Raw genomic sequence first — 25424 nt, forward strand, 5'->3', positions numbered from 1 at the left:
TGTGATGAGTTCGATCAATATTTACACTACATAGTTCAAACTTAGTCCTCATGTCCCAAGCCTGGTGACGGTATTCACATTGTGAGGTCCGGTTACCGTTTAGAACTAGGAGGGGTCATATGTTCTCCACATTCTCACAAATGTGACACACAAAGTTGCAAAATAATAGTAAACTATTTCGGGTAATTTAATTTTCGTCGAGTGTCCCGTTTTGATGTGACAAGGAATTCGTGAAGCGTGAACATTTCGTCCTTTCTTTGTGAATTAATTTGATTTTTTTAAGCGCATTTCTAAAACATCTATGTGCAAAGTAGCTCCGCACATAGAGCAGTAGCTTCGGCTTCCACCTTGGTCACATGTGCAAATTATAATGACAATTAAATGCGAGCTTTTGCAACTTGTGCGAGTGAAGAACCAAGAAATGTTTTCTGCGGATTCATCCTGAGATGTCCAACGTGATTTGCAAGAAATTGTGGAGAAGATATAAGGGTTGAGATTCTTGACAGAATGTAAGAAAAAATGATTAAGTTTGATATGATTTGACGGTAAGTCACTTTTCTTCTTTTCTTAAGATTAAGATCTTTTTTTTTTTTTTTTTCCTGCCTAATCTGGTAGCCTTGAGAGGCTATTCCAGCGTAACCCTAACGTTTGTAGGTGAGCTCACGGGGCTCAAACCTGATGACGTTCCTAACACGAACCCTAGCAAGATCCGTGCTTCGCAGAATCTACCACCGGATCGGAAACGCGACCCACTGAGAAGATCCGGCGAGAAACACAGTGGGCTGTTTCTGGGAGTTAATTTACTCGTCGAGCCCTTTGGTAAGATCATGAATGTACTTTTTTTTATATCAAATATTGAGCCATCAATTTAAAAATGTCACTGTCATAAAATCTCAAAACTGTCAATTGTCAAAACAAATCAAGCATTTTGAGAGGTTTGAAACTGTGTTTGTGTTGTTATCAAAGCTTGTTATCTCGGTTATTACATAAAGAAATGAAGCCAGAAACCAACGACTCCGATAAAAAGGTAATAAGTAAACTTATCAATACTATGTCTAATTCTCGAACACCATCTTAAAAAACGTGACAGAAATTAAATTTAATATAGGTTTTTGACCTTGGCTTGCGCAAAGGTCAGCGATATTTAAAAAACTTAATAACAAAACAACTCGACTCCTTGAATTTATCTCATGAACATAAAAAACATTAACGATTTAATTTTGGAACCTTCGAAAGCAATTCAATGAACATAAAAAAAATGTTCATAAAAAGCTCTAAAATTATTTCTAAGATTAACCGAAACAGAAATAAATATAATCTTCTGAATATTAATTATTAATTATATTAAATAAAATTGTTCACAAATGCAGTCTCTTCCTAACTACTTCATTAAAACAGTGGATTTCGCACCATGCAGACATACCTACATACTTTACAGGCCTCACATAATACCTTATTTGCCACTAGATTATAAAATAAAATAAACTTCTTATGGAAATATTTGCTTTTTATCCTATAATTGTACTTTTATTGCTACCACCACTAAACTTGTCTGCCTTAAATAACAACAGTATAATTGCATCTTCCAGGCTGATGGCTCGAGGCTAAAACCAGCGGTAAGATTATTAACGCACAGCTACTGCAAATACTTTTTTCACTAATTTTAATTCTTATTTTATTTGACCTTAACATTTTATAGATCTTTAAACGTAGTTCTATTTTATCATTATCAGACATGTATTATGATTAAGTTAAGGAAAATATAAATCTCAAAGTATTTAAATGAACAAATACAGATTCTTAAAGTGAAATAATGTAGTCATGCTTAGTTTGAGCAATGGGACTATGGTTTGGACCCTTTTAAACTATGAGTAGTTTGTTTTGTTATTGTTCTATGGGTTAGTTGGCATTTATGTTTTAAGCATGCAATGTTTGGATTTAAGTAGAAGAAAAGGTTTTCTTTATTTTAGTACTCACTCTCATCATTTCTTAAATAAATTATTGATTTTAAAATAAATTTGTGTTATTTGTATAGTAATTTGAAAACATCTCGAGCATTCAGGAAATTCAATGGTTATACAAACTGAGGTATGGATCAAATCTAGTTGTCTTTTAGTAGTTTAATATAAGTGACTTAACATGAATTCTAAATACTCATTTGAAATTCACTGTCTTCGAAGCACACATGTTGAATATTAGTATGTGCTTTTACCACTGGTTCAAGTAAGCCTTGGTGCTGAGAAGAATCGATAAATCTAACTCATCAGGCTATGATTTTTGACAAGAGGAACAATACTGATAATAAAAAGTTGATTATTTATATATAGTACTTATACTTATTTCACAATAAAATCATGCATTATTGATGTTGCAAACATATGCTCTTTATACAACAAAATAGCAGCTCAGTGTTAAGCTTCTTGATAACAACTTGGAGCTGGGTTGACAAATTGATGAAAATATTATTACTATTGTGTAAAATGCTATTAGCATATTTGTTATTAAAAAAAAAAAAACTATAAGTTCTATAAGTTATCTAAGACCTCCTTAGTATTTTTGGGTTGGGAATTTAATACAAAATAAAGATAAGTCATACTTATTTCTCAATAGTTCAGCATTTTTTAGGTTTTGCACTTCGATCAACAATAGTAACTAGATAAAGGGATACGTACAAAATTAAAGCAAAAACTGTCCGCGTGAATATATACTTATATAGCTACATTCGTTTACTAACAAACGGAGAAAAAAGTTTTGAAACACTTTTACGTTCAAACTAATAACAACTATGGCACCTAGTAATAAAGTCACAAATCTCTAAAACATTATCTAATACTTACGATCATTCGTCACATAAAACGAGCAAAGCAATAAATTACTCCTGTCACTTACAAATAAAAAGACATATTTTAAACAACTTTTAATGTTAAATCAATCTTAAAGGCAACAAATAAAGTAACTTTTCCCTTAATTGCTCTGAAAACTAACATCGTTTTGCTTTATTTATTTTTGCTTCTTGAAATGCCGATTTCTATTTACTACAGGAGGTAAGGGAGTCGCGCTTAACACTAAAATAATTTATTAATGAATTAAAGTAAAAGTTTAGTTGTTTACTTTTTATGTTTTGGAAATGTATGTGTGTTAGTATCTATACATTACTTATTATTTTATTAGCGTTACGTTTTTGTGTAATATATATTTTTAAGTTTTCGCGACCAGTGCACATAATAAAACAACGTTTAAACGGTTTCAAGCGCGGTATTTTTATTACAATGTTTCAGCCACGTTTCAGTAGCCGTGAGCACGGAAGGCAAAGATGTCCAGTGTCAATAAGCGGAGATCTTAGCTGGCTTATAAAAGTCATCTCTTGTTTCTATGGCGACAATCGAGATCCATTCTGCACACGTGATTGCTAGGAAAGCTAAAATAAAAAATAGAAAGCTAAGTATCTAATGAGAGTCCAACAAACAGACACAAAAGCAGCATTAACCAATTTTAACCAACTAATTTTGAAGTGCTGCTAACAAATTTTAAAAAATTATTACAACACAAATCTACTCCATGCATTTACTGTTCTGTTAAGCAAAAGTTTGTCCATGTGTTGGCCGAGCCTTGGCCAACATTTGTAGCGGTGGTTAAAAATCGGTAATTTTGTTCAAAATTAAATATTATTTATAAGTTTAAAGCTATATAAGTTTACAATATAGTTTATACTTCATGTACTTACCGAATGTAAGATATTCCGGCCGTTAAATTGCTTTTTCGGGCCTTATTTTTGCAACTTTTGAATACACACTGCGGTATTGTGAGACGGGTTGACATTGGCTGTGTTTGAAGTGAACTAAACAAAATAAGAGCTCACATTTCAAGTGCGCTGTTATTTGACGAGACGGATTTTATGCACCGACCCGAAATCTAGTTACTATTGTTGATCGAAGGTTTTGCAGGTTCATTTAAAATTCCAAAAAGAAGGTATGTTGTTCCATAATTCCAAAGAGTAATGTTGTGAAAAACCCCTTCTGAGGATTTAATAGCTCAAATGGTCACTATAATCATTTAAGCAGAGAAATAAAAAATAACGTGAAATAAAAAATGAGAATGAAGAATGAGAATGAGAAATAAAAAATAAAAATTAAATGTGCCTCTTTAAAGCAAAAGCTCTGCTGGACAGCATCCTGGTTATGCTCTTAAGAAAGTTGAAGTTCATGACCCACCACTCAGTATCACATTAAACTTTTGTAATGTTACGTAGGAAGACGCTCCCCTATCTAACATTACTGAACATTTACTTTTTTTTTTTATCGCTAAGATGGATGGACAAGCTCAGCCCACCTGGTGTTAAGTGGTTACTGGAGCCCAACTTCTAAGGTCTCAGTAATGTAGTTACAATGGCTGCCCCACGTCAGAAATAGGCCCGGTGGTCGTACCCACACTTGCGGACTCAGAAGAGGTCCTATCACCAGTTATTACGCAAATGATAATTTTGCGGGTTTGATTTTTATTACACGATATTAGTCCTACACCGTGGAAGTCAATCGTGAACATTTGTTGAGTACGTATTTCATTACAAAAAATGGTAATGCGGTATTCGAACACTGTTGCATCGCTAGATCTATACGAATGACCGGACGTCTTATCCTTTAGGCTACGACAACTTCAAATGTATATCCAATAAGGAAAATGAATACTAATAATATTTTAAGTTGCACAACTTAAGTTTTGATAAGTTAAAGTAACAATGAGTCACATTATTATTATGTGCTACTAGTAAACGATATGTTGGTTGTTGATAAGCATCTATCATAGATAATAAAGAAGAATCTAATCACAGAATCATATTGTTACCTATTGTTACCATACAACTATACTATCAAGTCACAGTGTTGAATTTGTCATATAATAGTGACGGTGAAAAATATCAATTGTGTCATTATTTTATTATTTATCATAATTATCAAGATTATCAGTGGAGGCTTATCATGCTTACTAAGACAAATTTAGTCACATCTTATATCAAGGTACTACCTGGGTTTTTTGAAAAACATTTATGGCAGCCATAAATAACTTTATTATATCAACAATACATTTGAGGTCAAAATAATTGGACAGACTGATCGAACAATTATTTACCACTGACTGATATACTGGACTGTATATTTGCGTTTATTGTATAGAGAGTTTATTAGTACTGGTAGTATTCTTTACTGGTGGTAGGACATCTTGAGTCCGCATGGCTAGGTACCACCAACCTGCCTATTTCTGCCGTGAAGCAGTAATGCGTTTCGGTTTGAAGGGCAGGGCAGCCGTTGTAACTATACTGAGACCTTTAGAACTTATATCTCAAGGTGGGTGGCGCATTTACGTTGTAGATGTCTATGGGCTCCAGTAACCACTTAACACCAGGTGGGCTGTGAGCTCGTCCACCCATCTAAGCAATAACAAAAAAATGTAAGCAAGTACAGTCATGCTTTTCTTCTTCTTTCAGTCACCTGGGGTTGGCGCAACATATTTTCTCCTTCCATACTCCTCTATTATATACCATTTCTTCGCTCACTCCCCTCTAACACATAACGCGTTCACGCAATCCGTCCATTTATTCTTAGGTCTACCTCTTCCTCTATATAAGCAAGCGTAGCATGTGAGAGATTGGTATGTGAGTTTGTTATATGTATGTATATCGTAAATATATATTCACTGTACATATGCATTTACTTTTATTCATTATTGTGCTTACAGGTCTGGGTCTATTTTGATAGATCACTTTGAATATTGTTCAAATAGTACACTGCAGAATATCTGCTGTATCATTTAAAGTTTGTCTGGAAGGGAACATTTTTTAAAGAACGCCTGTTGTATGTGGTGTGCCACAAAGCATGGTAGGCAGCGGCTTGGCTCTGCCCCTGGCATTGCTGACGTGCATGAGCGACGGTGACCACTTACCATCAGGTGGGCCGTATGCTCGTCTGCCTACACAGGCAATAAAAAAAAAAAAAACTCTCTTAATGGTAGTAATAAAAAACGAACCATTACCTAGATTCTGTCACTCGTCTTTAGAGGCGATACGATGTGATTGTAGACTTAGCTTATTCACTCGCGAAGCAGTTGCCCTTCAGTTGTTAGGTGTCTTTGGAGGCCCTTGGGCAGCTGTTAGCAAATCCCATCCTCTCCTGGCTAAACCTTTGCTCGCCCACCTGTCCTGGTGAAACTGGAAAAGCCTCCGCGCCACCGGTAATTCTTCATTCATTCATTAACAAAAAGTTTATTATAAAAATTGAGATCTTAAATAAGGAGTGTTACAATTCATCATTTAGGAAATCGGTAACAGAGTAATAACACTTCTTTAATAACAGCGAAGACAGGAGTTGTTTAAATTTCCTTAAGGGCTGATCCTTTATGCTATTCGACAATTTGTTGAATATAATAGGAGCCATACCAATAATGTTTTTTTCAGCAATAATGTTAAATTGACCTGTATACTATAAATTCTTATATTTTGATATTGCAGTGGTTCGTGTCCTTGTATCATTCAATGTAGGAAATAAATGAATATTAGTTTTAACAAAAATTGCTTCTTCTAAAATATAAATGCTAGAAAAGTAAGTATATTGTATGTCTTGAAGATAGGGATGAAACTGTCTGTGACCTTAATACTTTATATATAGCACTTAGCATATCATGAATTTATTAAAGCATTAGAATTCTATCGATTGGCATCAATGGCGTATCGGTACCTTAATTTTATGCATAGCGTTTCTCTCTTGTGTCATCATAACAATGAATGAGTATTTAAAAGTTTGTTTATTGCCGGCTGTTTTCACAAGTGCCTCTTGTGGTACCTGCGAACAATACACCCCCGATTGCGTATGTAATCGTTTACTGACGGTAAACAATAATGAATTTACAATATAATAATTACACAACAGACGCATGCTAAATAATAAAAATGGCGTCCGTCGTAAGGTAAAACATTTTCTATTTTGCATTTGTTTTTATAAATGAGAAATAACGCGTCACCTCTTACAATTACAGTTCAAAGACGATAAGTTATCAACGTATTCTGTTAATAAAGGCAATTTAATATTTCTTGAAGCAGTCAGTCTACAGTGTTACGCGTTGGCTGTATGAGCGCGCGTCTTACATTCGCGCCAAATATTTTTTTGAAAAATAAAAGTGGCTTCGGGTTTATTTGTAGGTACTGAATCAGAGTGATCATGGATGTTATAAATAGGGTATGTATTGTTCGCTTTTAAATGTGTAGGTACGAAAAAAAAACCAACCAGTACATAAGTAATCACAGTAATTATAGTTTTAATCAATTACCACCCGTGAAACTCGTCATTCTCAACACTGGCAACTCTGAAATCGTATTTATTATCAAGTTTCTTTTGCAATTTCAATTTTATAACAAAATTTTCTCTCATGTTTTGCTTCTTTAACATCGTTTCGCTACTGTAGGTAATATTTCCACGAAATATGTTTGTGGCTCGAATTTGCCCATTTTCTTCTATTCACTTACTTAATACTTTTAATTTACTCCAAACGGGTAGATTCGAACTTAGCGCGCAGATTAAAATAATAAGGGTTTTCTTCTTTTTATATTTTTTTTATTGCTTTGATGGGTGGACGAGCTCACGGCCCACTTAGTGTACGGGAGCTCATATACTGGACTGTATATTTGCGTTTATTGCATAGAGAGTTTAATAGTACACTGGTCTATACTTATTTATTAATTTTTATTTATTTTTTTAATGCTTAGATGCGTGGACGAGCTCACCAGCCCACCTGGTGTTAAGTGGTTACTGGAGCCCATAGACATCTACAATGTAAATGCCGCCACACACCTTGAGACTTCTAAGGTCTCAGTTTTAACAGTATAGGATCTGCCCCATCCATCAAACCGAAACGGATTACTGCTGCACCGCAGAAATGCAGGGTGTGCGGGCTCACAAGACCTCCTACCATCAGTAATTATGCAAATTATAATTTTGCCGGTTCGATTTTTATTACACGATGTTATTCCTTCACCGTGGAAGTCAATCGTAAATATTTGTTTAAGTAGGTATTTTATTAGAAAAATTGGTACCCGCCTGCGGGATTCGAACACCGGTGCATCGCTTGACACTAATGCATTTAATAAGCCACGACGACTTCAATTCTTTATTATTTATTTATGGGACTTTGAAAATTATTATCGAACTTTTTGGTTTCATCTATACTAATATTATAAAGCTGAAGATTTTTTTTTTGTTTCAACGCGCTAATCTCAGGAACTACTGGTCCGATTTGAAAATTCTTTCAGTGTTAGATTGCTCATTTATCGAGGAAGGCTATAGGCTATATATCATCACGCTAAGACCAATGCAAGCGGAGCACCAATAAAGAATGTTTCAAAAACGGAGTTTAAATATATATACGCAGTTCATATTATGACCTTATCCAAAACCGTATCATGCTGTATACGATAAATTGTAATAACCTAAATTGACTAACGAAATTCAATACGATATCGTCTGAATGCAGTGTATCGTTACTGTGCGGTTTAAGAAACAAAATACATTTGTGCCGTGTGACTGAAATTACAATTATCCGGAGAACCCTCAGACACAGCCCACTGAGTTTTTCGCCGGATTTTCTCAGTGGGTCGCGTTTCCGATCCGGTGGTAGATTCTGCGAAGCACTGCTCTTGCTAGAGCTAGTGTTAGCAAATTTGCTAGGTTAGGTGTCTACCTACTCGCCCGGATATGCTCGCATCACCGATGTTACCATCAATGGTAAAAAAAACATCATACATTTTTTTTAAAATCGTTGCTTGTACCTACGTATAGACATGTAAAATTTGAAATAAAATTTTTAATTGATCTAGTTGGTCTGTGACTTCTGTTGTCTGGACGTATGTAGGACTGTACGTAAGTATCACTAACCAGACCACTTCTGCTGCTAAGTAGACAAGCACTCCTTCTTGAAGCGCCATCCAACCGTTATACTATACAATTGAGATTTAGACTTCATGTTTTAAGACGGGAGCCGGAATTTATGTAGCGATGCCTAACGGCTTCGGTCACCGCTTAAAACCTGTGGGACCATCAGCTTGTTTAACTGCTTAAACCATATAAAAGGCTGGTACCCGGAACGCTGCATTCTTACAAAACCATAAGATCGTTTGTCTTTCAGAGCACCAGTAAATAACAAACAAAATACTAATGTCATTAAGTACGTGTACAAGTCAATACAAATAAATGGAATGTGGCATTATCTAATCTAAAACATATATTATGTACCGTTAATGGACTATATTCGTTTCTTGGCTATCAGTACCTTACGTCACAATAATAGGTAATTAAATGGTACAGATTAATGTGTAGGAGGTCAGAGAATATCGGCTCTTAGCAAGCGGAGTTCTTGGAGATTTTAAATTGGTACTTATTTGTTGGTAGTTTGGGGGCTATTCTAGCTACGGCCGGATCAGTAGGTCAGCTCACGGGCTCAACCTGAGGGAATGTGCTAACACTAGCTCCAGCAAGAGCAGTGCTTCGTTAAGTCCACTGGATCGGAATCGCGACCCATTGAGAAGATCCGAAGAGATTCAGAAGTCGTCGTGGCCTAAAGGATAAGACGTCCGGTGCGTTCGTATCGAGCGATGCAACGGTGTTCGAATCCCGCAGGCGGGTACCAATTTTTCTAATGAAATATGCACTTAACAAATGTTCCCGATTGACTTCCACGGTGAAGAAATAACATCGTGTAATATAAATCAAACCCGCAAAATCATAATTTGCATAATTACTGGTGGTAGGATCTCTTGCGAGTCCGCCCGGGTAGGTACCACCACCCTGCCTATTTCTGCCGTGAAGCAGTAATGCGTTTCGGTTTGAAAGGTGGGGCAGCCGTTGTAACTATACTGTGACCTTAGAACTTATATCTCAAGGTGAATGGCGCATTTACGTTGTAGATGTCTATGGGCTTAGTCCAGTAACCACTTAACACCGACCGTGAGCTCATCTCGACTGGTGCGACTGTGCAAGAATTGGGTGTGCAAGAATTGAACACCCAATTCTTGTAAACTATACAAACACTAAGAGTGCTAGATCTGTATCTTCCGTGTATCTTCCAGGCAACGCATTACGTTAGTTTCAAAGTATTTTTTTTATTACCCTTGTAGGTAGACGAGCATATAGCTCACTAGATGGTGAGTGATTACCGTCGCCCATGGACATCAGCAATGCCAGGGGCAGAACCAACCTTCTGCCAACTGTAACCTAAGTAATACTTTGTTAAGCATCTCGAAATACGACGAGGGCTCACGGTTGATTTGTCTAAATAGCATTGTACGGAAATTGTTATGGGTGATGTCTGCCCTCTCCTACCGGTGTAGGCAAATTACGCGCGTCGGCGTGTAGACAAGTAACATGGAAATGAACATAATAGGTAAAATCATAAATAAAGTTAAATAAAAGTCTATATAGTGGTATCAATAAATCGTTGTCAACAATTGCAATTACTTTAATATTTAGTGTAAGTATAACAATAAATCTATATCACTAATGATTAATAGTGTAATAATTTTTTTTAATGAAAATACTGATGGGTTTTACTTAGTACTTTTAGTAGTACACTGGTGGTAGGACCTGTTTTAAGTCCGCACGGGTGGGTACCACCACCCCGCCTATTTCTGCCGTGAAGCAGTAATGCGTTTCGGTTTGAAGGGTGGGGCAGCCGTTGTAACTATACTGAGACCTTACAACTTATATCTCAAGGTGGGTCGCGCATTTACGTCGTAGATGTCTATGGGCTCCAGTAACCACTTAACACCAGGTGGGCTGTGAGCTCGTCCAACCATCTTAAGCAATAAAAAAAATTAGTAAGTGTGGAATTAATTACATTTTCTTGATTTCAGGAAATTGTAATGTTATGTATGAAACAGTCAAAAGGCATGCTTGAGGAATTACGATCGTAGAGCTTACCGATATCCGCTTGCTATAGGAAAATAGCTGATGAGATGAGACAGGAAACTCTTGTGTTGATTTACCACGTAATCATGTCGCCCTTGGGTCAAGTGTTGTCAAGTCCTCAAAGGTCGAAGTGTCACGTCCGCTTGCACGTATTTGATAACACTGACGTTAATTTTTTTATTCTCAAATTATAAAAATAAACTAGCTTTTGCCCGCGACTCCGTCCGCGTAGAATAGTCACTTTGGCATAACGCTAAACTTTACCCCCCACTTCATTTACGTAGAAAGTGAAAATATTTTTGAATTATAGAATGTTAAGGAGCTATTTAAACCCCTATTTTGAAACATTCTTTATTGGTGCTCCGCTTGTATTGGTCTTAGCGTGATCTTAGCCTATAGCCTTCCTCGATAAATGGGGTATCTAACACTGAAAGAATTATTCAAATCGGACCAATAGTTCCTGAGATTAGCGCGTTCAAACAAACAAACTCTACAGCTGTATAATATTAGTATAGATAATTATAATCTGTGCCAATTATACATTAGGTTCCATTGTTTGTGTTCACAAAGCATCTTTAAGACAAAGATGTGTTGTGAGACCACGCGGTGGGATACCGGTGCCTTGACTATTTCGCCCGTGAAGTCGCGTTCCGGCAAGTTGGTTCAAACGTTGGTTAAGTCAATACTGCTGTCTCTGCTTTACAGGTGGTAGGACTTCTTGTGAGTCCGCGCGGGTAGGTACCACCACCGTGTTTCGGTTTGAAGGATGGGGCAGCCGTTGTAACTATACTTGAGACCTTAGAACTTATATCTCAAGGTGGGTGGCGCATTTACGTCTTAGATGCCTATGGGCTCCAGTAACCACTTAACACCAGGTGGGCTGTGAGCTCGTCCACCCATCTAAGCAATAAAAAAAAAAACTATTGATAACCATACATTTAAATCGATTTACTATTGCAATTTCTGCACACAACGGTACGTAGCTCTTCTTAAATCTATACTTAGTTAATTTTATTAAACACATGAATTGTATCTCAGTATAGTTACAACGGCTGCCTCACCCTTCAAACCGAAACGCAATACTGCTTCACGGCAGAAATAGACAGGGCGGTGGTACCTAACCGCGCGGACTCACAAGAGGTCGTACCACCAGTAAAATAATATAACAACAATTTTTATACGGACAACATAATTGATTTAGCCACAATGGAGTAAAATCCTTGATAACAGAACACGATGTTATCTCAGTTTATTTTTGGTTAGCGCGATAAATGCACGGATTCGTCCCAAACAATATATTAATATATAAATCTTTTGTCTATTTTGTGTATTTTAAATATTTATTTCAAGTTTTTGTGTATTTAAAAAGTGGATCATGGAAAATAAAGGGCAGCTATTTAAATCATGGGTACGTGTCATTCTTGTACAGTGTTAATATTAAGGTCTGCCTTTATTTCGATAATGATGCTAGGCACTCATTGATCAAAACATTTGGTATGGAAGTAATGAAACGTAAGCGAAGTTTAATACATCAGTCACATTGGAAGATGAGATGATGATCGAGATGATACCAGCATCTCGTTTTTACCATCGCACCGCCCGCCACCGGAGTAGAGTTCATCCATACTACCTGGAGCCACTGCGGTCATCCACAGTGCGTTTCCAGAGATCTTTTTTGCCACGTACCATCCGGCTATGGAATGAGCTCCCCTCCACGGTGTTTCTCACGCTATGACATGTCCTTCTTCAAACGAGGCTTGTGGAGAGTGTTAAGCAGTAGGCAGCGGCTTGGTTCTGCCCCTGGCATTGCTGAAGTCCATGGGCGACGGTAACCACTCACCATCAGGTGGGCCGTATGCCCGTCAGCCTACAAAGGCAATAAAAAAAAAACATGAAGATATTCACCAGATTTTTTAAGATTTTAATTGTATATCTTAAGTTCTCAAGTGGATAGTATATAAATGACACGTAAGTGTAAATTGTTTGTTAGTAACTATACTGAGACCTTAGAACTCAGATTTCAAGGTGGATGGCGGCATTTACGTTGTAAATGTCTCTGGCCTCCCGTAACCACTTAACGCCAGGTGGGCTGTGAGCTCGTCCACTCATCTATTCAATAAAAAAGTTGTAAACACAAAAATAGAACTATCAAGTTGTTTGACCGTCTACAAGGGCAACAAAAAATTCAGGTACTATTTTTTCTAATGAAAAATGTAGGTACTTATTTAACACATGTTCACGAATGATTTCCACAATGAAAAGCTCCTATTGTGTAATAAAAATCAAACCCGCAAATATCAGAAACAATGCGGGTAAATCCAAACAATTGAGGCATAGACCTCATGATTGGGTGCCGCCGGTATTCACTTTAACAATTGTCACTTATTTACATAGTTAACGTAAAAATGAAAGAATTTAGATACAAATTATGCACATACATTTACAAAATTAGTAACTTAAATTTTGTCTGACTACATTTTACATACATTTTGTTATTTTAACGGAATTGTAATTAGGAACCAGTTTGATCACGAGTTTTCGGAAGTCACGATAATTTTTATTTCGATTTTAGGATACTATTATGTTTTTAAGTATGGGAATGTTTACCTAAACATCTTAAGGTAACGAATACAAGTTTTTATATTAACTAGAGGTCCCGCAGTAGTCGAAATTCGACTACAATTAATTGGAATTGTAAGTTTGTACACTATTATGATTGTATTTTATACTTCTATAATTACAAATTTCGCCACTATAACAATATTAACAAAGACAACCAATATTTAATCTATTCTCAATTTGACAACAAACGTCAAGAACAAAAGTTGGACAATAAATAGCATAGATTATACACTTAATATATTAGAGAATAAATAGTATGCATGCGTGTGTGCGTCAAATACATGGTATGTAGTGTGTGTAATGTTTTCTTTATTGATTTAATGTATATTTTATGCATTATTTTAAAAATATTAAAAATATTAGCATTGTGCACTTCTTCTCTATATTTTCTATAAGTGTGAAAAATTTCATACTCCTCCGTCCGCGCAATTTTCGTAAAAAGGGATACAAATTTTTGCTTCACGTATTAATATATAGATGATCGGTCAAATATTTGTTGATGGATTCCAGTTATCTGGAATAAGTACATAATTATATTTTACATAATTACATAATTATATAATAATTAATACGAGACCATGTTTGCGACATGTTTTGACAAATGTCATTTTGACATTACATACTATGAAAATACAGAAAAACGAAAGAATAAGAAAAGAAAGAAAAACAATATATTTATCATTTTCTAATTCGAGAATCTAAATTTTAGAGTAAATAAAATAGAATGTAAATAAAAATAAAAACATAATAATAATAATATGGAAATCATAGAATCAAAAATTGATTATGTAAACGAAATACCAAACGAAGAAGCAGAAAAAATCTCTCCCATTTGCAATTCGTAATGGATATAACCCAAGGAGGGCAGGCCGACTGTCGTAAAATTCATACCAAAACCCCATGTAGCATGATTTTATTTTTATTGCTTTTCAGGGTGGACGAGCTCACGGCCCACTTGATGTACCGGAGCCCATAGACATCTACAACGTAAATCCCGCCACACACCTTGAGACACGAGTTCTAAGGTCTAACTTTTAACGGTACAACGGCTGCCCCGCCTTTCAAACCGAAACGCATTACTACTTCACGGCAGAAATAAGAGGTCCTACTACCAGTAAAATAGTACGAGGAGTAAAATGGTACTGGGACATGCTGTGCAGGACCTCACAAAATGTGGAATAAGATTCTGATTCTGATAATGTAATGAACATTATATACTCTAAACACGTCTTAAATCCAAAATCAACTTTTTCTTATAAAAAAATAATTAAAAAAACAATTTCCAGTGGATTGAATTGTTAATCACACACAAAAAAGAATCATCAAGTCCGATCCAGCTGTTTAGGAGTTCACTAACATACACACGGTCAGAGGAGCTGTATATTATATTAAGATTAGAAGGTTAGAGATGGTTAACTAGTTGTCTGTGTGCTTAATGCGAGCCTTTTAACTTCTCGATCGCGTAAAAGTTAACTCAAATTTGTATGGAGTTGGAACGTTTACTTACGTTTGCCGCTAGGGGCGCTGTTCCAACTGCATACAAATATGAGTTAACTTGTGGAAAGAAGATCTTTCACCGAGCGGGTGATATTTGTTCGGTAGACCGACGGTCCGAATGTTGTCGTTCGGAACTTGTATATATGCGAGCTTGTCTTGAAAATGTCGTAAGCGAGGTTCAGACATCTGTCAAATATCTTGCGTTGTATGATGGCTACCAGCCACAAACTTTTACGCTATCGAGAACGTTAAAAAACGGTTTTGCGGTAGGCAGCGGCTTGGCTCTGCCCCTGGCATTGCTGAAGTCCATGGGCGACGGTACCATCACCATCAGGTGGGCCGTATGCCCGTCTGCCTACAAAGGCAATAAAAAAAAAAACTCTCTCTAAGCACATTAGACTTGTAGATCTTAACAGGATGGCGTGTTGCAGCTGTTTCTTGAGTAGGTGGAGGCTACCGGGTTGATAGGGAAGACGTACATACAATATAATGTTTTATTGTCATTTCAGATTCGCAGTCACCAGCGGACGCCGTCAGGGTCTCGTGACTTCAAGGAGGCCACCAAACGTGATGCCCTCGCTCGACTGGAGGTGGAGCTGGAGAAGCTCATCTCCACGGCCCCGGAAACCAGGCGTCCGCAGCTCGAGAAAGAGTTCAAAGGCTTCAAGACGCTCTTCAGCAGATTCTTGGCTGAACGTAAGTGGTTATTTTCATTGAAAAATAATAATAATTTTAATAAATTTGAATTAAAATAGTGTAAGAAAAAATGATTTTATTGAAAAAACCGTGGGGTGCTTTTCAGGATATTATCAAAATAACCCTTCTATCATATCTATAAATATTTTACAGATATGAGTAGAAAATACTGATACCATGCACCCCACACTTTTTTACAATAAAATCATTTTTTCTTACACTATTTTTAATTCAAATTTATTAAAATTTATTTTCTATTTTTTAGTTGCATTTTCTATAAAAGCGTATTTTGTTAGTTTTTTAAAACTATTATTTGTTTTTCATTTTTTTTAAATTTTTTTTTTAGTATTGAATTGTCGTCGGTCCTTAATAAGTATACAAAATTTCCAGTTAATCCGACGTTTTGGAGGGGGTCAAAATCATGTTCAAAGATTCCGTTACATGCATACGTCTGAAGCTAATAAAAGCGTATTAAAAATATTTAGATTTTTAGAATTTATTTCCATAAATAGACATTATATAGGCTTTAACAAAAACCGACTTCGAATAGAAAAAGATTTTCCAAAACAAATTAATATACACTAAAAACAATAATCAACGAAATCGGTTGGCGTGATATTGAGTTATTCATTTATTTGTCGCGCACGTACTTAATGCAAATTTAAGACTTACATGGTTTTCTCATGGATACCATTGTCAGAACTGGACAAAATGAAATAGAAATGGAACCACACGGGAAGCGTCAGCTTTCTATTAAAAAAAGAATCGTCAAAATCGATTCACCCAGTCAAAAGTTATGAGGTAACAAACATAAAAAAACCGATACAGTCGAATTGAGAACCTCCTCGTTTTTTGAAGGCGGTTAAAAACACTTAATTTTCGTACTCACGTGTCGGGTCCGCCGGTTGTATATGACAATCTATAGTACCATATATTTATAGATCCTCTCAATTCAAAGAACTTAGTAATACATTGTATAAAACAAAAGGAAGTTGTTTGGAATTTTGTTTATTAGGCACACAATGTTTGTAACAAACCATTTATTGTATTACTTTATGGCTGAGTTTATTGTTTTGCTCGATCCCCATGAGGAGAACCAGGAAGCGAACGTTTACTAATTCAAAAAACTCACTACACGGTGAGCTACAGTTTTTATAATTTATTCGCAGAACGCGCCGCACCGATCCGCCCCATATTTCGTTGCTGACTGTACAAATTTCATTCATCTCGTGTCATTTACGAATGGGCTTGAGTTATATGAGCGTGAAATGTTTTAAATAGTGACGAATTTTATTGTAAAAACGGTGTTCTGTTTTACATAATATGTAACCTTTGAAGTGTACTTACTTTATGTACTAGTTAACTGTGTATTTGGAATCTAAGTCGGTGCGTGGGTGATAGACATGCTGAATCTTTCATATTCAAAATTATTTGTTCTATTCCGGCATAGTGTTAGAATATTCTAAAAATTATTTTTAAATTTGATGTAATGCTACATTTGTTCAAAACAATTGAAATAGCTAACGTTCGCTAATTTACACGCAAGACGACTACAGGTAACCCGGTCCTATAACGCGGTATTTTACAACGCGATTCGGTTTTAACACGAAAAGACAAAATCCTCAAAACCCTTTTATATATAACACGGTGCTTCTACAAAACGATAACGAGATTTTTGTTTAAAACTATTTAGAAAATTACATTATGCTTTATAAACACACAATATATGAGAATAACCGAAAATTTACTTATGTTAATAAGCAAAAAAAATACATACAGGAATCGTGGAGATGTTTCATTTAGAAAAATTACAATCCTTTTTGTACTGGCTTCTAGTCTCATATAACACGGTTTCGCACAACACGGGGCGTTGTAGAAACGTATCTACCGCGTTATAGGAGGGTAACCTGTACTCTATATTATTTATGTCACAATCCTGGCAATGATGTATGACGTCGTATACTCGTCAAATTGAGTTAGCCCGTTAAATATGATTAGCAAAGCAGCCTAATCTCGCAAATTTTATTCTAAAGTGCCAACAACAACTGTACACATTTGACTTAATTGGATAAACCAGTGTACTTAGTGAGAGTTTTTTAGCGTTCTCCATAGAGTAAAAGTTAACTCAAGCTTGTATGCACTTGGAACAATGCCCCTAACGGCAAACGTAAGCAAATGTTCCAACTCCATACAAATTTGAGTTAACTTTTACGATATCGAGAACGTTAAAAAACTCACATTAAGCACTTCAATGCGTGTTTTATCAAAATGGTTTACCGCGACAAACGATCTAGCTAGTTAGCGGAACTTTAATCTAGTCACCAAATTTGAGAGATGACTTCGAAGTCTCTCTATTGTCTGCCTTCCAGGACAAACAGGCTAGTCAGTGGCTTTCAATCGCGAGTAGGCTTACCTCCTGTTTCAAATTAAAAACGCCTACTGAACTCCGGCGTTCCCTACACCAAACAGATTCCGATAGCATCTACTAATCTTTTCCAGCAAAAAAACGAAAGAAAAAACAATAATCTCGTATAAAGTGCAAGTCATCATTATCGTTATTAATGCACGTACGTACTTAATCGGCAAACGCTTAATCAGAGTCAACTCAAGGCCACATTCAGTATGGAAATAGGTAAATATTAGGCGATCTTTACGTAAATGATGCTTGTAAACGACGAATTGGTTGCATTGTGTCCGAAGGTTGTCTTTCAATGTCTATAAAATTTATTGCGTAATGATTCGTAGTTATCGGTCCAAAAGAAACAGCGAAGGGTTTTTAAAATAGAAAACCGATTTTCATTATACATGATCGCCTCGGTTGTCGAGTGCTTTGAGCTAGTTTCCCACAACGCAATCCGAGTTCGATTCTCGGTCAGTGTTATCGTAAAGATATTTGGTATTCAAGTTCTGGATGTAGATATTTGAATTACACCATAAACAGAGGTTGGACTGTGACTGGGAGAGTCGCGTGTATGTTAAAACAAGCACATTGTAGACAGCGGCCAAACAAACATTATGCATATGACATGATAATATTATATGGTAATCCAGAGTAGCAGTGTCCTCACTATTGCCCTTGTCCAAAAGGAGCGATACAGACCTAAGCTGCATTGGCAGACCAGACTATACTAAAAGGGTGTGCAAAAGTGGTTAAACTCCGAATTGAGTGGTGAAGTTATGACGATTTTGAAGAGTCCGTGAAGGCTGGTGGAAGGGACCTCTTGTGAGTCCGCGTGGGTAGCTACCACCGCCCTGCTTATTTCTGCCATGAAGCAGTAATGCGTTTCGGTTTGAAGGGTAGGGCAGCCGTTGTAACTATACTGAGATCTTAGAACTTATATCTCAAGGTGGATGGCGCATTTACGTTGTAGATGTATATGGGCTCCAGTAATCACTTAACACCAGGTGGGCTGTGAGCTCGTACACCTAAGGATTAAGGAATAAATAAAAATAAAAAAGGCCTAGCTGAACAAAAAACATTTAAGACTACGGGCGATCATTATAAAAGTACCCTCAAATCGAAACTAATTGGGCTAATGTCGTTTTTATAAATCCTGATTGTGTCGAATTCTCAGAGGGTCCGTCGGTAACATGGGAGAAAATCGAGAAGCTTCCAGAAGGAGCTGTAATCGATTATAACAGTCTGTCCACGCCAACGACGGACAACGTGCACCATATGCTCGACAAGTTGGTGGTGGTGAAGCTTAACGGAGGCCTGGGTACATCCATGGGCTGTAAGGGCCCCAAATCGGTGATCCAAGTCCGGAATGACCTGACCTTCCTTGATCTTACCGTACAGCAAATAGAGGTGAGTTTTTTTTACCTTTTAGGGCAGAGTTCGCAGGTAATGTGAGCGCAGACAAGAAAGTAGGAGATTTTACAAAGGGGCCTTTTTGTTTGAGAATCCATTTTACCATCATCATCCTAGTAATGTACCAAAGTAGGATCTAGAACCACTACGCTTAATCACAGTGCCATTACGGAGATCATTTTTGCCACTTATCATCGAGCTCCGAGATTTACCTTATGGTGTTTCCTGAGTGTTCAAGTTATAGTATTAGTCCCAGAAATCTGCCTAACGCTAAAAAGACCATGTCCATCTATGTCAATATAGACATAATGCAAAAATTTAACAAAAAAGAAAATCGAACTCCAAGAGAGTAAAAAGAGAATATTATTAATGTTGTAGAACTTAATAACAAATACATTATTAAGATTATCTCAAAAATTACTAACCAGAAATTGGTAAAATTTTAATGGGAATTTAACTAAAATATTAGTGGCTAGGTGAACTCACTAGCTCAACTTGAAAGTTGCTAACACTAAAAAGAGCAGTGCTTTGCTGAATCTGCCATTGGATCGGCATTATTGCATCGCGTAGTACCCTAGATTAGTAGAAAGGCCCATGGTCTTAAGAGATCATAGGTCCCATTGGTATCTATGGGACAAAAATGCCGCCACTATTTTTAATTTATTTATTTATTGCTTAGATGGGTGAACGAACTCACAGCCCACCTGGTGTTAAGTGGTTACTGGAGTCCATAGACATCTACAAGAATTGTGCTTATGCATGCCGCGAAAGTATTCCGGTTGGCTCTTCGAAGTCTTGTCCAACGATGGAGGATTCTGGTCCTTGAGCTTCGATAGCTAACATAGATAGATATATAACACCAGTTACCAGTATAACACAGATAGATAGATAACACCAGTAGGACTGACCGATACAATCCACTGACATCCATTTTCTACCTCCACAGCACTTGAACAAGACGTATAAATGCAACGTCCCACTAGTCCTGATGAACTCCTTCAACACGGATGAAGACACCCAGAAGGTGATCAGGAAGTATAAGGGTCTGAAGCTGGACATCCACACCTTCAATCAGTCCTGCCACCCTCGTATTAACAGGGAGTCACTATTGCCCATCGCTCAGAACGGTGATGTTCAAGACGATATTGAATCGTAAGTTATTTTTTCTGTATTTGGGGTTTGACAAAGAGGGTAGTCAGGTTTTTTTTTACTAATATAAAGAATACGATTTGTGAATAATTGTTTTTTGGAAAATATTTTCGTGTTTTATACAATATGTTTTGGAGTTTTGTACCGTATGTTCCATGGGGATTGCTCTGAGGTATTATTCGAGATTTTTCCATCTCGTTTTTACCATCGGTCTGGCAATTTATTGGTTTGAGTTTTCATCTACACAATAAAACAGTGATACCAACCGATAAATAAGCATTTAAAAACTATTTACATGCTAATAGCAAACTTAACTGATTAATTAGAAGAATCATTTTTTATCCTGAATTAATCTTATTGTTAATTTTATCAGAATATTAGGCCAGAGTAAGTTTATTATCATCGGTCGTGATGTATACGTGAGCAAGATTTTTAGTTAGTCGAGCCAGTCTTCGAGTTGATATAAATTACGTTCAAAGATTGCGTTTTATAGATAAACTAGTTGTACCCGTCCGCTTCGCTGGGCATTTAAAATTAACAATATTATTTCTCACCCCCACAAAGATTCTCATTATTAACGCCCCCGCAACTGATGTAGGGAGTCCAACACTAACATAAATATTAGCTTATCCATTAAGTACATGTATTTTCTACATGGATACCAAGTTTCAAGTCAATCGCATGCATGGTTCAGTAATTATAACGAAACATCCGTAAAAACTACTGTAGTATATTATAGATAAATAAATAATGTCTGCTAAAAAAATCTATAATTAAAATTACATCAAAAACAATTTAACTCCACAGCTGGTATCCACCGGGTCACGGAGACTTCTACGAGTCATTCCACAATTCCGGTCTCCTACAGAAGTTCATCAACGAGGGTCGTACCTATTGCTTCATCAGCAACATCGACAACTTAGGAGCCACCGTTGACCTCAACATCTTAAGCCTGCTCCTCAACCCGGATCCTCTGCGGCCGGTTCCGGAGTTCGTCATGGAAGTGACCGACAAAACCCGTGCCGACGTCAAGGGAGGAACCCTCATACAATACGAAGACAAATTGCGGCTTTTAGAAATCGCCCAAGTGCCCAAAGAACGCGTTGACGATTTTAAATCTGTTAGCCAATTCAAGTTTTTCAACACGAACAACCTTTGGGCCAAATTGGACGCAGTTCAGCGGGTGGTCGACCAGGGGAGCCTCAACATGGAAATCATTGTCAACAACAAGCATCTATCGGACGGTATCAATGTGATTCAACTAGAGACGGCTGTGGGGGCCGCCATGAAGTGCTTCGAGGGTGGGATCGGCGTCAACGTGCCCCGCAGCAGGTTCTTGCCGGTCAAAAAGACCTCGGACTTGCTGTTGGTCATGTCCAACCTGTACAGCTTGTCCCACGGGTCCTTAGTCATGTCCTCTCAGAGGATGTTTGCCTCGACCCCCCTCGTCAAACTAGGAGACAATCATTTCGCTAAAGTCAAAGAGTACCTGAACAGGTTCGCGACCATACCGGATCTGATCGAACTGGACCATTTGACCGTTTCTGGCGACGTGACCTTCGGAAGAGGAGTGTCTTTGAAGGTAGGACGATTTTTTTTGTTACATTTCTGGCTTATTTGGTGTTAAGGGAAACCCGCAGCTTATCTTCTGTCATGGTGGAAGTTTTAAATGAATTGGAATACCTGATCGTGAGTAGGTGTATTCAGAAGTCGATGGATAGCATCTTGATCGTCCGGGACTACGAGAACTAAGGCAGTCGAAACGCCAAGAATAAAATGAGGACAATAAAAGCGAGATTAAATCTTAAAAGTACTTTTAGTTATGTGTAGGAGTTTTTTTTATATATTTTTTTAGCTTAGGTGGGTGGACGAGCTCACAGCCCACTTGATGTTAGGTGGTTACTGGAGCCCATAGACATCTACAACGTGAATGCGCCAACCACCTTGTGATATAAGTTCTAAGGTCTCAGTATAGTTACAACGGCTGCCCCACACTTCAAACCGAAACGCATTACTGCTTCACGGCAGAAATAGGCGGGTTTAATGAAATCACCACATCTGAAAGAGACTATAGAGTATTACGAAGTCACCAAGTGTTCCGAAGATTAAGCCGGTGCATTCCTATCTAGCGACGCGATTAAGCTTGGAATTCCTTAGACAGGTACCAATTTTCCTAATGAAATACGTACTTAACAGGTGCTCACGAATGATTTACTCACGAGGATAACATTTCTTACTGGTTGTAGGACGTCTTGTGAGTAGGTACCACGACACTGCCTATTTCTGCCGTGAAGCAGAGTAAACTTAATTGAAGTTCAATTAAAAACATCGAATTGTTGATGTTAATAGCAAATAAAACCATGTCACCCCCCGATATGCAATTTGATTTGGTATGATTGTGTTAAATAATGTAATTTGTCACTTATCCCGCAGGGCACAGTGATCATAATCGCGAATCACGGCGACCGTATCGACATCCCATCGGGTGCGATTCTCGAAAACAAAATCGTTTCTGGAAACTTAAGGATTTTGGATCACTGATATATATACAGATTTATATATACACTCATCCATACAAACATATACACTCATCATACATATACACACATACCTATAAAGATACACAAACACGTACACACATTATTATAAACATTAAATTAAACACAGTTTTGTTTAGTGTTTGTAAGAACACTCACTTTTCTGAAAATTAAGAACTTCTTAGAAAAAAACGGAGCGAAAATTCCATTAAAACTATCGCATTTTTTAAGTACAAAATTAAATGATCCATTTTGATTTGTAACTTTTTTTTTCATACCTTAGCGTTTTACATTGTATTAATTGTAATAGTGTGTAATATGGTTAGGCTTTTTTGTACCTACATGTAGTCTGTGAATAGAAACAGCCAACAATATTATTTGAATCCTGAATCACGTTGTCAAGGAAACAACAAATGTTCAATTTTTAGACAATTTAAATAAAAGATAATATTTAATCATATTTAATATAATATGAGAGGTAATATTATATATTAGTAAGGCATTAAAACGTAAAATATTTTAACTTTATTCAGACAAAAATGCAATGAATGCAAAATAGTTTAAAAATTAGACATTTTCTTTCATAATCGGATTTCTAGTCGTTGGTTATGACGTCCCAATCATTTCGATTATATGTCAATAGAATCATTAATTAATTGTAAAACATACATACCAAAAATATTTTTATAAATTTATTCTTATTTTTATGAGGTTTTGGCGCCTAAAACATCTGGGCATTAGCAAAGTATTTGTTTTTTAAACAAATATAAATAAGGCAAAGGTGTAATATAAACAAACAGCCACAGAAAAAGAGCATTTGTGGTGCTATTCGTGTTGTTTGTATCAATAGAGAATCTTGTTTGAGTTGGCAATAAAATCATTCTATTTGCAGTGACCATTTATGAGACAGTCAGACAACATATGAGAGGAAAAACATTATTATACCCGTTTTTTTATATAATTTATTTATTAGATTTTATTTAAATATTTTTTTATAATTCTGCTACATTTACATACATTACATAATAGTGATGGATTCCATAGTTGTAGGTGAAATTTTAATTTAGTTAAAATATTTAAAATAAAATATGTGCCATTTTGGTTATAATTCGTTTTATTTCTTTTAGACAAGAATGCCGTTTTTATGGTGGGAGGAAAAATTAAATCTTAAATTTCCTCCTATTAAAAACCTAACGCTGTCTTCTTTTTTGGTCTGGCAATCGAATTGTTGCCAGTGACGAGCTCTAAAAAAATTTTTCTTTTTTGCTTGTACGGGTGGACGAGCTCACAGCCCACCTGGTGTTAAGTTGTTACTGGAGCCCATAGACATCTACAACGTAAATGCGCCACCCACCTTGAGATATAAATTCTAAGGTCTCAAGTATAGTTACAACGGCTGCCCCACCCTTCATACCGAATCGCATTACTGCTTCACGGCGGAAATAGGCAGGGTAGTGGTACCTACCCCCGTGGACTCTCAAGAGGTCCTACCACCAGTATAAAAGATTACCTATTAATTTTATGATGATTATAAGCATCCAGATAAAGAGGACACAAACCTGTTTATCACGTGGATGTTGCCCGATGTGGGAATCCAACCCACGAACCTCGGCGCATCAGTCAGGAACGCGAATTACTGCACCATCGACTTCCTCATTTTTATATTAATATACTTAATATTCTGTTACACCAAAATGAATACGGATCGGACTAAGGTGAAGTTGATTTATACCAGATTTTAATCCAATAGATTTAATGGATGAAATTAAATGAAACTAGATGAGATGAGATAAAATAGATGGTAGATGAGGTAAAACTGACTGCGACAACACAAATACTGCAGATCATATGATTCTTTGACGTGACAACGTCTTATAATTCGATGGAGCCGGCTGCACGCACGAAAAAACATGACTCATGAGGCGTTACCTCGCTCTGAGGCGTATTTTCTTATGACGTGTTCACGTTTAACTATCGCCAGTAAACCAACTTTACAGACAACCGATTTTTTTTACGAAGGAAGGAGCACTGGTGGCCTGGTGGCCTTTTCAGTTTCACCCGGTCAGGGCGAACAAAGGCTCAGCCAGGAGGATGTATAATACAGTTGAGCAGAGCTATTTATTAAAGTTGTCTAGTAACATGAAAATAAATATGCAGAAACCTATC

The 25424-nt window shown here is 36.7% G+C and overlaps 1 protein-coding gene and 3 long non-coding RNA genes across 8 annotated transcripts; 2 read left to right on the top strand and 2 right to left on the bottom strand.

The window, feature by feature from the left end:
- The first annotated feature begins 884 nt into the window (after positions 1–884).
- Positions 885–24366, top strand: LOC101744836 (UTP--glucose-1-phosphate uridylyltransferase). Of its 4 annotated transcripts, XM_004925732.5 has the most exons (7): positions 899–1027; positions 1590–1616; positions 15575–15761; positions 19337–19569; positions 20519–20724; positions 21529–22303; positions 23155–24366. In XM_004925732.5, the coding sequence occupies exons 1-7, from the start codon at positions 995–997 to the stop codon at positions 23260–23262; spliced, it is 1569 nt and encodes a 522-aa protein (XP_004925789.1). In that variant the 5' UTR covers positions 899–994; the 3' UTR covers positions 23263–24366. The 4 variants fall into 4 exon arrangements, with proteins under 4 accessions (XP_012545521.1, XP_004925789.1, XP_004925791.1 ...); XM_012690067.4 differs by lacking the exon at positions 1590–1616 and having other exon boundaries at positions 885–1027; XM_004925734.5 differs by lacking the exons at positions 899–1027; positions 1590–1616 and adding an exon at positions 6988–7226.
- LOC134199182 (uncharacterized) lies at positions 3236–4661 on the bottom strand. The gene is made up of 2 exons (XR_009973560.1): positions 3725–4661; positions 3236–3418 (listed from the first exon to the last, which is right to left on the bottom strand). It is a non-coding gene; the product is annotated as an uncharacterized LOC134199182 (long non-coding RNA).
- LOC134199184 (uncharacterized) lies at positions 5736–6976 on the bottom strand. The gene is made up of 2 exons (XR_009973562.1): positions 6729–6976; positions 5736–6231 (listed from the first exon to the last, which is right to left on the bottom strand). It is a non-coding gene; the product is annotated as an uncharacterized LOC134199184 (long non-coding RNA).
- Positions 15790–18286, top strand: LOC134199180 (uncharacterized). Of its 2 annotated transcripts, none has more exons than XR_009973557.1 (2): positions 15790–17212; positions 18261–18286. It is a non-coding gene; the product is annotated as an uncharacterized LOC134199180 (long non-coding RNA). The 2 variants fall into 2 exon arrangements; XR_009973556.1 differs by having other exon boundaries at positions 15790–17147.
- Positions 24367–25424: the final 1058 nt, after the last annotated feature.

Source organism: Bombyx mori, chromosome 7 (genome assembly GCF_030269925.1).
Source record: "Bombyx mori chromosome 7, ASM3026992v2".
Classification (NCBI taxonomy): domain Eukaryota; kingdom Metazoa; phylum Arthropoda; class Insecta; order Lepidoptera; family Bombycidae; genus Bombyx; species Bombyx mori.

Bases quoted from the DNA above. Each gene is read 5' to 3' on its own strand.
- LOC101744836 (XM_004925732.5), top strand. From the start codon at position 995: ATGAAGCCAGAAACCAACGACTCCGATAAAAAG. The intron at 15,762-19,336 runs GTAAGTGGTTAT...TCGAATTCTCAG, and splicing joins CAGCAGATTCTTGGCTGAAC to AGGGTCCGTCGGTAACATGG. The intron at 22,304-23,154 runs GTAGGACGATTT...CTTATCCCGCAG, and splicing joins GAAGAGGAGTGTCTTTGAAG to GGCACAGTGATCATAATCGC.